The 14,383-nt window shown below is 37.8% G+C and overlaps 1 protein-coding gene across 3 annotated transcripts in view; it reads left to right on the forward strand.

The window, feature by feature from the left end:
* The window catches only part of nbeab (neurobeachin b), a 215,555-nt gene that overhangs the window by 110,260 nt on the left and 90,912 nt on the right, over positions 1 to 14,383 (forward strand). For all 3 annotated transcript variants that reach the window (XM_023961240.2, XM_023961236.2, XM_078956585.1), the window contains 3 exons: positions 3,031 to 3,095; positions 4,737 to 4,845; positions 7,097 to 7,263. In XM_023961240.2, coding sequence (XP_023817008.1) covers positions 3,031 to 3,095; positions 4,737 to 4,845; positions 7,097 to 7,263 — 341 coding nt within the window. The remainder of the gene's footprint in view (positions 1 to 3,030; positions 3,096 to 4,736; positions 4,846 to 7,096; positions 7,264 to 14,383) is intronic.

Raw genomic sequence — 14,383 nt, forward strand, 5'->3', positions numbered from 1 at the left:
TGTGGCGTTGGGGGGGCTCCGGCTGCCGCTGCTGCTGCGGCGGGGGTATGGGTGTGGGGGTGGCTGGGCGCTCCTCCTCCTTCTTTTCACATTCCACCATCCATTTTAGAAGAACATAAACACTCACCTGAGCACAGGTGTTAGCTCACCTTTGCACTAATAGTTTGCATGATTGAATGAATGAAAGATTTCACACTAGTTGGTTTAAAGGCATAGGTATGCGTTCGTGAACACTATCTGTTTTGTGTGCATGTTGACATGTGGACATTTTTGCGGCTAGCAGGTGTGTTGATAATATTTGAGTGTGTGTGAACAGGCCCCGCCCTTTTTGTACTACATTTGAACCGTACCGTAACGATAAACAACCAGTAAACCTGCCTGCTCTATGCTGCTTCATGGTCTTACCCCCCTTCCCCTCCTATTATCACCCTCCTACCCCCCCCTCTCTCTAACGTCCCTCTCTCTTCTTCCCCTCTTTCCTTTTCCGTCCGGTCCAACACCAAAGATTTTCAAACATGATTGAAATTAATAAAGTTTGGCCTCAATTACAAAAGGGGTTTATTCAGACATACCTTTGGTTTGTCTGAAGATGAATAACCCCTCTTGTTAAAATAAAATATGTCCAACACAAGAGGCCCTCAGCTCTCATCTGTTTGCCTAGCTGTTGGACAGGACAAGTTAAAAAAAAAAGAAAAAAAAAAAAAAAAAAAAAAAAAAAAAAAAAAGAAAAAAACAAGTGAAAAATGTCATTCATCTCCAATTTCCTATTAATACCAATTTCCTATTGCCAATGCATGGAAATGGCGCAAATTCTGGCGAATGCCAGAGCGCTGATGGGCCAGCATACAACATACAGAGGGATAAAGCAAATAATTTTAAGGGCATACTTATTTCTGCTACGCTTAAAGAAGCTTGTTAGCTTGTTATAATGAGTTCTTGACAAGTTATTTATTTTCAAACCAGAACTATATATATATATATATATATATGTATATATATATATATATATATATATATATATATATATATATATATATATATATATGTGTGTATATATATATATATATATGTATATATATATATATATATATATATATATATATATATATATATATATATATATATATATATATATATATATATATGTATGATTTGACAATTTTCTATGCCTTCCCTAGCTATGCATTCCATAGCTGCACCCCACTTGTGGAGATGCAATGACAATACTCAAAAATTGAGGGGCAAAGCTTTTTTGCCAGGGGCAGCTGTCCACCCTTGTTCCCCTGTAGCTCCGCTCCTGATTGAGATTTTCAAGAATATCATGAGTTTAATTTCCTTTTGTGAAATGTTTTGTTTACAAATAAAAACAAAATGGCTCAGTGGATCCACCTTTACTACTAAACTTTTTTATGACTGTGCTACTAAATCAACTTCCAGTAACCAAAGGTGCATGATTCTGGCCACGGTGTACATTTACATCAAGGATCACATCTTTTTTTCTCAAGGAGGTGCATGTCAGGCCTTATTTTCATTCAAACAGCAGCAAAGGACTTTTTTTAATCTTGGCCGTCAAAGGCAGTCTCCATTGGGAGTACTGATCTTGAGTTAAAAAAAAATAAAAAATAAGAAGCAGAGAGCACTGAAGTGCTATCTCAGTTGTCAACATGCGCTCCTCAGACACGACAGCCAGTTTGACTGGTTCATGCCATACCTCCGCTGACCTGCTGCCACTTTTCTGACACTGCCCAAACGTAACATCTGCATTGGTTTTTCCTATTTATTTTTGTCACGTGAGCGCGGTGAGACTGGAGCGTTGGAGAGCTGGCTGTACATGATCCCTGTCCAAGTCAACAACAGCCTATCCCAGGCAGATACTGTAACTGAGGAAAAAGGGTCATGGGGAACATTTGGAGACCAGATGCTCAGCAGTTTGTCAGCAGTATCTCCCCGACTTAAAGCAACGTAGGGTCAGACTGTGTAGTCTTGTGTGAACCTGTATGTGTCAGTCACGACAACTAGCATGAAAACATTTACCCATACATAATAATGTCAGTGTCAGTTTTTCTTTTCTTTCTGGTGTGCAGAGAACTGTGTATGCTGCCTGGGTACAGAGGATTATAGATATAAATTGTATCACCATGCAGCTTCTAAGGTGGGATTTATATTTCTATTAAGCAGTATTATTAGTAACTAAAGCAAACTAGAGGTTTTTAATTTGAGCATAAATAAAAGAAATCTATACTTTTTTGCAGTTTTTTCTGCTTTTTCTTTTCTTCTCTGTTTCCCTTTCCATTTGCACCTCTGTGAGGTTGCAGGAGAGCCGCATTTCCCACAGTGCAAGGCGCTCTCTCAAACTGCTTTTTAATAATTTCCAGAGCATGTTGTGAGACAGCAAGCGCTGGCACTCTGGCCCATGACTCGGATCCCTTCCAGGCGCACACTTCAGGACTCAGTGAGCGTGCTCAGTAATCTGTCACTGTAAGGGACAGAGGAAATGGCTGTTTTTAAGCGAGAGGATACAGTTTCATCCCACAATTACATCTCTCCTGTGTTTACAGATCTTTTCACAGAGGAAGAAAGGATAGTCTCACATGTGGTGCAGAATTTCAGGGTTTTCTTTTTTAAATCGGAATTACTTTTTCTTCTAGAAGGTTATGTGAACTAAATGCTTTCTTTACCAACTTGAGTTACAAACTATGAAATGTAATCTAATTTACAGTTGAAATACGCAATTTGCATAGTGAAATATGACTCTCTTTCATGTCTTACAGAAAGATTTTGCGGCACAGTTGGTCCAAAAAGCATTTCAAGTTTTAATTAAAGTTTCTTTTACAATTGTTTTATTTGCTGATTTTATCACTATTGTTGTGTTTTTAGGGTAAAATATTGTCTTGATGTCCTTTCCTTTAACCACATCTGCAGTAATCTCTGATTACAAACATGGAGTCGTCACCTCATCAATCATCTGCACCTCAGCAAAGCGGAACTTGAGGATTTATGTATCACAGTGTAATGTTTCTTTCCTTTCAGGAGTGGCAAAACTCCATTCAGAAGAATTCTGGACTGGCTTTCATTGAACTAATTAATGAAGGAAGGTAATGTGCTACACTAAAGCATTTTTTTTGTAAAAGATTGTAATTTTCTGCAATGCAAAAGAGGTTGTGGAAAAACTGTGCAGATTATCTGTAAAGCTCCTGAATACTCTGTTGGGGTTAAAGCTAAATAAGACTGTTGTAGCTATTTGTGCTAAGAATATCAGCACTCCAGAGCGGTCTCATTGTCTCCCTCCCTCCCTCCTCTTCTTTGGGTGTGGCCAGACTTTCTGTAGAGCAGATCAGGGGCAGCTCAGCCTGCTTGCCCATCTGCTGACCCATCTGGCCTTGCCTTCTGCATGCCCAGTATCTCGCTCCAGCTCCAGCCAGGTTTCTCTGCGAGTCCCCTGCTGGCCCTAGAACAAAGAGTTTTGAATCAGTGGGGCCACAGGGCGCTGTCCGCGGTGCTGCTGACAGACACATCATTTTCCAGTCTTAAGAAACTGTACACCACCTCTGCTTCAGTAGACAAATCTAGAGGTTAAATCTTCTACTTGCACAGCGTAGCTAACATGAAGCATACGTTTGTGGCATTCCCAATACCCAGGGCACAAAGTAGTTGTCAATTTTATGCTGCAACTTTTTAAAAACACCCTTTTACTGTGAGATTAAAGATTAATATTTAGGTTTATGACTAATCCATTGCCGTCCATTTGAAAGCATTAAAATGTATTTAAAATGATTGCTTTTTTGTATGCTATGGTAGTTTTAAAATCTTACAAAAGAAATATGAATTTTGCCTTCATGGGAGTCAAAAGAAATATTAACATTTCCCTTATTAAATAATATCAACATCTGGTCATTTTGGTGCAGTTGCCTGTGAGCAAAAAGGTGGAAAAAAAGTATTTGGCGACTTAAGGATTCAGATGATGTTTTTTTTTTTTTTCTTTTCCCATTTTAGCTTTTATTTTGAAAATAATTTAGAAACATATTTTCATGTGCATCTCTAGATTGCTTGGACCTCATGGTTGGCGTTTATGGGAATGACATCTGAACATATGTGCCGTAGATAGCATATGTGTCTCCTCTTGCATCTTCAAATATAACTTGTCAACTTTTTTTGTTTAATCTATTCTTAGTTTTGAAGCGAATCTTGTCAGCCTGTGTTTTTGAACTGCGAACTTCTGTCTGGTATTGAATGCTTGTCAACAGTTAAAGAGTGCAGCATCTGGATTACAGATTCCTTTGGAACAAAAGGGAAAAAGTACAATCTGTATAAAGCACTGGAGAGGAACTGTGGCTCTTTTAATTAAATAAAGCTAGCCTAATGGTGTGTAAAATTGTATTTAATCTGCAGAGAACATCCAGGGTGTTCCAGTTTAAAAAATGCAAGAACGAAAATGGATGTTGTATTTAAAATCAGACTAACTTGAGCAAAAGAGATTGGCGTTTTGGTCATATGTGTGTCACTCGGAGGTATCCCAGATTGTGACACTTTGGCCCCTCCCAAATACCACAGAGGGTACTGTTAGTGCCTTGCAGCTTAACACAAACAAATGATGCTGTTTATCAATCTGTTCTATTATCCAGCAGAATGGGAATCCATGTTTTTCCTTAAACTCGGTCCATCTGTAGAATTTTCAATAACACAAATTATTGACATTCAGTCACATTATTGCATTCAGTCTTTCCTTTGTTTCAAAGGTTGCTCTGCCATGCCATGAAGGACCATGTTGTTCGGGTGGCCAATGAGGCGGAGTTCATCCTGAACAGACAGCGAGCGGAGGATGTCCACAAACATGCAGAATTTGAGGTACTGATATGTGTCAGTTAAAATGTGGTGGTTAAAATCCCACTCCAACAATCTTTTGCTCTATTTCAAAGTAGTCTCTTACTTATACTTGTGACATTTTTAGCCAAAATCAAAAACCCTGTGTCGTTTTCTAGGATATGGTTTCTGCAAAGTGGCAGAAGTTCATTAGAAATTTGCCTCTAAAATGTGGACCGTTGCCCCTCATTTCCCATGATCCCTCTTGTTTATATGCTCTCCCAATAGCTTAACAACCTCAACCTAACTTTACCAGTGCAACCAAAATGGAGTTATCCAGCTGTACAGTTTTTAGCCAGATGCAGCTCAGATGAAGACAACGAAAGGCATGGATCTAGTTGTCTACATCGAAATGGAGCGGATCAGGGAGCTTGTGGCCTTCCAACTCTATTACCTGTCAAAGCTACAGGATTTTTCCTATGGCATTTTCTTATTTGCTCCTGATTCACACTGATTTGAATAGAAAATTCTTAGAAATGCAGTTTTAATCTTAATTTTCATCATATACGTCCTACACCAAAAAAAATGATACAAAAACATGTTAAAAACACCAAAGACATGATTTTTTTGGAGTGGCTCTTTAAGTAAAGAAAAAGGGGGAAACGGCTCCAAAATACTGTATTTGTAAAATACTAGTTTTTAAAATGAAACATTTTCACCCTGCAGAGAAAATACAATTGTGAATCTTCTAATGAGCTCTGAACAAATCCTCTTACGATAATTCAACCATTCAGCTTAATGTTCTTTGTAATCGTGCCCCCATGTGTCCTCATGAAGTGAATTGCTCCCTCCTAAAATGATTCTAAAGCCATGTAATTACTAAGTTCAAAATATGAATTTTGGACTTCGATATGAGCTTTTAAAACCCAATTTCTGCTGAGCAAATACTGTAATTATCCTATAGATTTAAAACCAACCCTTTTAACTCAGAATAAATACTTTAAAAACCCTATTATTGTTGCTTTCTTTAATTGGAGAAAAGGAAAAAGTGTTGACCAGTAAAAAACCATAAAAACATTATGATTTTTTTGGTGCTTTTTATAGTCGATCTGTTGTTTATTGGATTTGTATATCACAAATGTTTATTAATCAAACTGAACAAACAAATCGGTGGGCTACTGCCACCTCTGCTAACCGCCTGTATGTGACGAGTGATGAGTTTCTTATCTGGGAAGCCCAGCCATCCTCAAACAGCTGCTTGATATACAGTTTCTGAGGATCCTTGACCCGCTAGATAAACTGGAAGAGACGGCTAGATATGCAATGTCAAGGGAAGGGGGAAGTGTACCTGGCCCCATCTATTCTGTCTGCCAACTCCAGACAGACTACACTTTTCATCTCGGCCCGACGTTACTTTATTACCCACTCTCCAAGATTGAAGATTCAGGACGCAGATAAGACATTTTTACAATTAAGTTGGTGTCAGGGAGAGGCGTCATACACTTGAAAGCGATAAATAATGTTTGATATTTGTCACAGCACCACGTGGTAATGCGAGGTGACGGGCAGAGATTGAGTTATCTACTTTATGAGGAATATGTTGAAGTATAATATCTGACAGGATTCAAATTTAAAGCTGGGGATTCAATTAACTCCCAGCCTCTGTTTGCAAATTAGATTGTGAATATTAGCAAGAGTTCCCCCAGGGTGGACTAGTAAGACGATCTTGTTTGAGGAGGAAAGAAGTCGCATGTGCGCTTTTTAGATTACTTTTGCCTACCTGGAATACTTTGACACTTACTTCTGGAAATGGATCCAAAATAAAAATAAAATTTTATATTTTTATGTATATATTACATGTTCTCAATCAATTGACAATTGCTTTAAATCCTAATTTTCTACACTGTAGGGTTGTAAACATTTATGGACTTCATTCTTTGCTGAGCTATTGATCATTTCTTTCTATTCACTGTAACACCTTCCATGTCCACCTAGCGGGGAACCTCATCTGTCTGCAGTTAGTGAGTGTGCTGCCTTCGCGCGTTTACCATGATTTAGTGCACTCCTCCAAGGGAGCTGAAACACATTTCTCAGTTGTCCACTAATATCTTTATGCACTCAAGTGCATTGGCTGAAGCTGTAACGTGACGAATGCTCCATGAGGACAAATACATTTTATTATGACTTCATTCAAGGAAAAAAAAAAAACCTTCTATTAGCCCGACATCACTTTTGTTTGTAGATGATTTGCCTAAATCCATAAATGTTTGAATTTTTTTCTGTCTTTTCCTTTCAGTCCCATTGTTCCCAGTATGCTGCTGATAGAAGGGAAGAAGAGAAGATGTGTGACCACCTGATCACTGCTGCCAAACGCAGAGACCATGTCACAGCCAACCAGTTGAAGCAGAAGATTGTCAACATCCTCACCAACAAGCACGGTGCCTGGGGTATGCCCAGCCAGAGGTGAGTCCCCTAAAAAAAAAAACGAGTTCAATTCTAGATTAGTGTGGGCCATGTTCTGTCTTTCACATGAGCTATAACCATGAATTGTTGGGTCCAAACCTTCAGGACAAAAGTTACCTGTTCACAGTAATCTTCAGCCAAGAAAGACCAGCAGTTTAATGTTATTTTCCCAGGATCCGATAGGGTCAGCAATTGGGTCAGCAAACGCAATTATGGTGCGGAGTGGCTTAATCCCCAGGGGACAGTTGATTGGCCAGTCATAGCACAATCTGAGGGGAATGACGGGGGTTGGGGTGTTACTGCAGCATTGTCCAGGCATTCTGTGACCCCCTCAGTAAAACTAGCACCTGGTGGTAGTTCCAGCTCTCCCCATGGGCATGTTGAAAGAACAAGCGGCTCTCCTGCTCCTCCGCCAAATGACTCACTTGAATTCAGAGCCTGAACGATTGGGTCCAGTGTGGTGGAATTACTCTGATACTATAGAGGTTTTGAAAAACATGACAACTGTAGAGCTCCAGTGATGCAAACAGTTGAGATATTTGTTTAGGTTGGATTTGTCATTGGGCTTTTGTTTTTGCACAGCATATCACGCATTAACCCTTAGTGGTTCGATCAAATCGGCTGTTTACTATGATGTAGGAATGACACCAACCTCCATTAGTACAGTTTTCATTCAGACTTTAACATGACGGTTTCAAAAAGTGTTTAGCTTTAAAACTTGTGGGTTAAAACAAACATAAAACATGTGACACATTAATTTGATACCCCTTAAAATAAAACCCTGGAACTTTGAGTGGAGCTTCACCTGTTTTTTGTAGACAATTTTCTCATTGTTTTCACTTTGTCTTTGCTTTGTTTGTGGATGTCTCCACCACTCGTCTCATCTCCAGGCAGCTCTGGGACTCCCTTCCCTCAAAACCTACATCTTCAGACTTGCATATCAATCCTAATTCATTTACTGTCTTTTATAATTGTATTCATTTAACTATCAACTTATTTTTGCATTGTGTTTTATGTCTTGTTAAATATGCCATATTGGGTGCCCAGAAAGGCACCATATAAATAAAATGTATTTTAAGTACTATTATTTATATATGTTTATTTTGTCTCTACACATTTGTTATTTTACATAAAAAGCTGTTAGATCTCAGTTTTTGGGATTTTTTTAAGTAAAAAAACGGCAACATTCACCAATTAGAATTGAGTTTTTTGGAGAGTTTCAGGTTCATTGTGAAATTATTGTGTAATATCAAAATATCTGATATTAAACAATGCCACTAAAATCTGTTTGTAAAGATTAATCAATAGAGAAAATTGTTAATTATAAATAACTCAAAAAGGCTCCTGACTGCTGAGGGTTAAAGGGATTATTACAGTTTTTACACAAACCTATAGGAACTGATGTTCCAAAGCGTGCTCCCTTTGCTGAAAATAGCCGCGTGACTGCGAGAAATTTTTAAAGATGCAATACAGATGGTCGGCCATGTTTGCTGGAAATGGTTAGCTTCTTAATTGAAACAATATTTTATATTATTTTCAAGAATGCATTGGTTCTTATAATGGTGACTAGCATAACTCTTTGTTTCTGTTAAAACTGCAGATGTCAAAACGAGTTTTGTTTGGCTTCCTTTAATCAGTTTTTGCAAAACCAAAAAAAAAAAAACATAATTTGTCTCAATTTAATTCTAGTTCACAGACATTAGCATGCACATTAATGTGTCATTTCAAATTTAAAGACATTTGACCCTTATAAATCCATTATAATTGACTAGAACTTGGATATGCCTAAACAAAGAGAAGAGAGGGAAAACAATCTGTTTTGTGTTATCCTAATACTCAATGAGAGGGAGGGCTGTGACATCCAAGAACACATTTTCCTAAAACTGACTAAGTCTTAACAACATGTAAAAATGCAGCGGGTTGAATTCAAGGCCCTTCTTCAAATATTTATGAAGTCCCTCTCGAAGGCATAGCATTTGCATTAAAACAAAAGGATAGTGAGCCTGGCTGCATTGTAAATGATACCAGAAAACTTCCAACAAATTCAAATTTAATGGTAACCTGCTGGTGAAGAAAAATGATGCAATATGCTCATAAGCTTGAGGCAAGGTTGCAGTTCAGCAGCTTAGTCTTATTCACTGCTACATTAACTTTCCCATTTATGCTGCTCTTGTAAAATATAAAGCCCTGAGGCTTTTTAAGGTGACTGTTATGCTGGTGTGTGTGTGTGTGAGTTCATGAGACAAGGGGGGAGAGAGGGATTTTAGCTTGAAGTGTTTGTTTTTTACCCTCATGCACAGAAATTGCTTTACCTTTAAATCCTGAGTTCTGCCTGGAGATATGCCAAAGGTTATTTTTCATTAGTGCAGGCAACCAAATTATTTTTGGAAAGGCATTTTACAGACACTAACATGCTTTTTGTCATTTTCTTTACTAATATTAGTGAATGCAAATGTTTATATCAGGTTTTTATTATCTCTGATCACTTTTCTCCCTGAGAGCCACCTTATTTTACACCCTGCTGCAAGTGTAGTAAACTACATTAGAAGATAGTGTTGCAGCAGGTACGACAACAGGCGGCTGCAAGGTCACAATCTGTGCAAGCCTGCAAACCAGCTGCTCCACAGTCATGTGATCTGACCAAAAAATAAGCAGATAAGACCCTGCAGTGGCTGCTTTGATCATACTATATGCTTGCTTGATGATGAATGTCCCCCTGTATGGAGTTAGCATAGAAAAATCAATAGCCCTCAAATTGAAACAGTATAGGGTTGTATTGATCCACTGTGCTAAATCAAAATGAGGACACTTTGATACATCTCTCCGAGACAGCTCTCTGCTCAGTAATGACACACTATCAATTTTAGCTTTACACTGATAAATCAACTTGAAAATTGGATGTCAGAGTTCTTTCCAGCAAGAGAGTGATTTTCCCTGCCCTCTGGTCCCCTCTGCTGTTGACCTCTGCACCCTGCCACTGGATTATAAAGTTCAGGCTCGTCCAAAGTGAAAGTAGATGTCAAGGCGAGACTGATGAATGCACTGAAGACTGACATAAACAGCTTTTTTTTCAGCAAAGGACTACTTAAAGGCCAACTCTTATGATGTTTTTGGTGTTCTTAACATGTTCCTGTGGTATTTTTCTTATGCTAAAAGGCATTTAAATGTTAAAGTTGCATTTCTTTACTCAAATTGTTGTGAATCAGGAGCAGATGCAAAAAACATGCATTTTAAAAAAGGTAGTAAGTGTAATGTAGACGTAACCAAGGCAAGCCACAATCTCCCTGCTCTGCTCCATTCTGATGCGTCCATAGATCCATGTACGTCTTTATTTTTCTTGTCCGAGCTGGCATCTGTCTCAGAACTGTGAGGCTGGATAGCTCCAATGTTGCTCGCCATTTTTGTTGCACCAGTAATGTTAGGTTGGGGTTATGAGGGGCTGTAAACTAGCGGGAGAGCCTGTAAACATATGGATGATGGGAAATGAGGGAAGGGTTATTTCACAACAACACTCCCACCCACAAAAAAGCCAAATTTCTAATGAACTACTGCAGTTTTGCAGAAACTGTCCTAGAATTTTTTTTTTCTTTTGTATTTTGGCTAAAGCCCACATACTCATAATTGAAAGATCACTGGGGACACTTTTGATTAAAAAAGTGGGACTTAAATAGTTTCATTTAGCAGCAAAACATAAAAATATGTTGATTATTATTTTTTATTTTTTGTCTTTTCAAAGCGACATAAGGCAGACGGGAAAGTGCCAAAGCATGCAAACCTCTGTTTCCCACACGAGGATGGCAGCATCATTGACAGCTGACAGAGGAGTCTGCTAGCCTCCACAGCAAACCTTAACCCTACCTGACTGCTCTATTGATTGTCAACATTTCTTCTGTATAATTACTTTTTTGTGGCCAAGGAGAGGACAGAAAATGGAGGCATGTATTGATCCTGCGGTAAGGCAGTGAAACAGCCGTTTCCCTTGACTAACAGTGAATTTCATCTCTTGCGTGTGAAGAATGGTAACAGTCTGCCTCTGGATAATAACTTTGTGATGAAATGAACCTTTTTATTCACTTTGTGCCCAGAGTATTTTTCTTGTGTGAAAGGGTTATCAATTGTAATAGAAGTCTATTACTAGGGGGTGGGCCCCTTCAGAGAGATGTACAGCCCATGAGGGCTTTATGTCTGATATCCCCTTCTGGGGGAGAACACAAAGGTTATTGTCTCTGAGTTTGACAAGATAAACAATAATAAACAGCACTGAGAATTTTAAAGGCAATAAAACCCGAGTTGCAATATGTGGTTTCAGATGTTCTTGTTGGTAAATGGAATATTTTGTTAGGCACTGAGAGAAATGATTGCTAGAAGAAAATGTAATACTGTTTAAATTATTTTTTGATAGGTTTATGCAATTAAATCGTTTTCTTTTTTTTTGTTAAAAGTTGTTGTTGTTTTTTATTTATTTAAAGGAAATATTTTAGAAATTGGTTCACTGAACCGGTTTTGTTATTCACCAGTGTTTCATTCACTTTTTAGCCTGCTTTTGAGAAAAAAAAGACTGGTATTTTTTATTTAAATTCTCTTTGTTTCTTCTTTGTTCTAGCTCTCTAAAATATTCTCTGCTCACTTTTGTTCTTGACCTAGTCCCTCAGGGCTCCCTTAACCTTGTACATTGTGCTAATTATCTTTGGAAAGAGGCCCGTTCACATAATCATTAATTTCACTGGGTGGTGAAATTGAGCTGGGCATTGCTCGACTCTGCCACATTTCCCATGAACAATTGGCCCCGCTGAGCTTGTGATTCAAAGGAGTTCACCCACAGTCCAGTGTGGCTCCCTATCCTTCGTCTGAGGCCGTATGTCTTTCTTCATTACGCCAGATGACCTGGAGTTAATGTGTGTTGTTTCCTTTTTGTCTTTTTCCAGCACTCTTTTTCACTGTGTCTCTTCTCAATTTTTTTTGATGACATCTTGGATCTTTGTTCTGTAACCTTTGGTCTGCAGCAGTGTTGAGTAGTGATGAAAAGTAAAAGAAAAGACGATAAAAGTCTTTTGTACCTTTTTTTTTTAGCCCTTTGTGATAATATGTCCATGATGATGTCCTAACAAACACTAAACATTTGGAACCCAACAGAGATGATCAAACCTGATTTGTTTTCATTGAGGAAATTGCTGTGCATATTTTTCTAACTTTATAGGCGGCTTTGAACAAAGCTGGTGCGTCCCCATATGGCTGCCAGTCTCATGTTGTGGTACATATGATTTTTTTTTTTTTGTCATGTGTGGCATCATACCAGAAAGACTAATGCAAAGATAATGGAAGAAAATATTTTCACATGGCTTTGGTTTAAATTTTTGCTGACAAAAAGACTTTCATGTTTAATGCTCTTATTATTAGGAAAGTACATACATTGCTGTTCAAATTCCTGTACTTTAAATCCAAGCAGCCACACTTTCTGAAGTTCTTGTTGTTTTTGTGAATATCTAGGCCTTTGAATAGTTTCTCCTCTGCAGTTATAGGTGTGCATGTGCGAGTGATGGTGTGGCCTTGCAAATAAATGGCAACCTGTCCAAGGTGAACCCCGTCTTTGCCCAACTGTAGCAAGGACAGGCTCCGGCAACCCTGTGACCCCAAAAGGGATGCAGCGAGTTAAGAAAATTGATGGATAATACATTTTTGGCTCAATAACAGAATCTAATGGCTGCTTAACTTTTATTTTTGACATCTTTCCCAAATCATCTGTTAAATATACAAAGATAAGTAATAAAACATTTAGGGTTAGGGTACCTTGTTATAAACACTCCTGTTTTACTTTGACATTTTCATTTTGGGCCTATAAGCATTTTTTTTTCTATAAACGACAATAAACCATGTACAACTGAAACAAAATGATGATTCATAAATAGCAGAATAAAACTTAATAACACCCAAAAATGTACAAGACAACTTGGCTTCTTTTAAAAAAAAAAAAAGAATGGCTTCTGTACAGAACTCTACTGTTTTTAGTTTTTTTACTTGTTATACTAAATATTGTTTCACTATGGCCATTAGTTACATGGGTAAAAGCATAATGACACATTTATTTTAGTAATATATATTTGGCAGACATGCACAACGCATGTGGGTTAAATGTGTGCACGAGCAAAGGAAAATTAATTTAATAGAAGTCTTTAATTTTGACTGCTCATTAAGCCTCCATTTTTGTTGCATTTTAACTTCTAGAAATTCAACAAATTAAGTTTTAAAAAAATTTGAAATGCAGTGACGTATGGGTCTCCAACAAGTTCATTGTTTCCTCCTAAGGGGCTGAATGTTGGTCTGTTGGGATGCTTGGTAAAAAAAAGAATAGACCGCTTGTCCTCAGAGTTAAAAGCAATGTCCTCAGTGTCTCTGTGTGACACAAGCCAGTCTCTGGGCTTTTGAAAAGAACTGTCACTGATTAGAGGCATTTATTATAATCGCCCCTTATTCATAGTACTATTAGCATCTGTGAAAAAGAAGTTTGATAGCTTTTATTGAATCAGCTTGTCCCTGTCCTTCCTGCTGACCGCTGCACATAAATCCCCATTGACCATAAATAGAACAAGAAATAAAAGAATCTTTCATCACAAGAACTTCAAGCCTTTTCCATCCTGTTTGATCCACTCTTTTTTTCACCTGTTCTGGTTTAACTGACTTGAAAGTCACTATTGCTGAATTTCAGAATAAAATAAGTCCGACGAGAAACTCTTATTGTGGCAGCATGGATTTCATTTCGAAACAGATTTCCTTCCACATTAGGACTTTAACAGTCCCCTCTAAATTAACTTGACTAGCGTTTCTATTTTTTGAATATTTAATTTCTGTATTATTGTATAAGGTGTGTTTCTTGGCATTTTGGATCCTTTCAATGCTTCAAAATTGTGTTTCAAAATGATTGAAAAGTAACCAAATGGCAGAAAAGGACAAAGAAAATATCACCTTCCAACACAACAGCCTTGGCAGCATTTTTTTTTCTTTCCTAAAATAATGTAATTTGCTAAATCAGTAATTGTGTCCCCGTTTTGTCTTGTTTTGAAAAGAACTAGTCATTTTTGTCTATTTTTTTTAAACCAAACCCAGTCCTTTTGGTATGATTGCG

The sequence above is a fragment of the Oryzias latipes genome, chromosome 13, assembly GCF_053564925.1.
Source record: "Oryzias latipes strain Hd-rR chromosome 13, Olatipes_Hd-rR_3.1".
Taxonomy (NCBI): Eukaryota; Metazoa; Chordata; class Actinopteri; order Beloniformes; family Adrianichthyidae; genus Oryzias; species Oryzias latipes.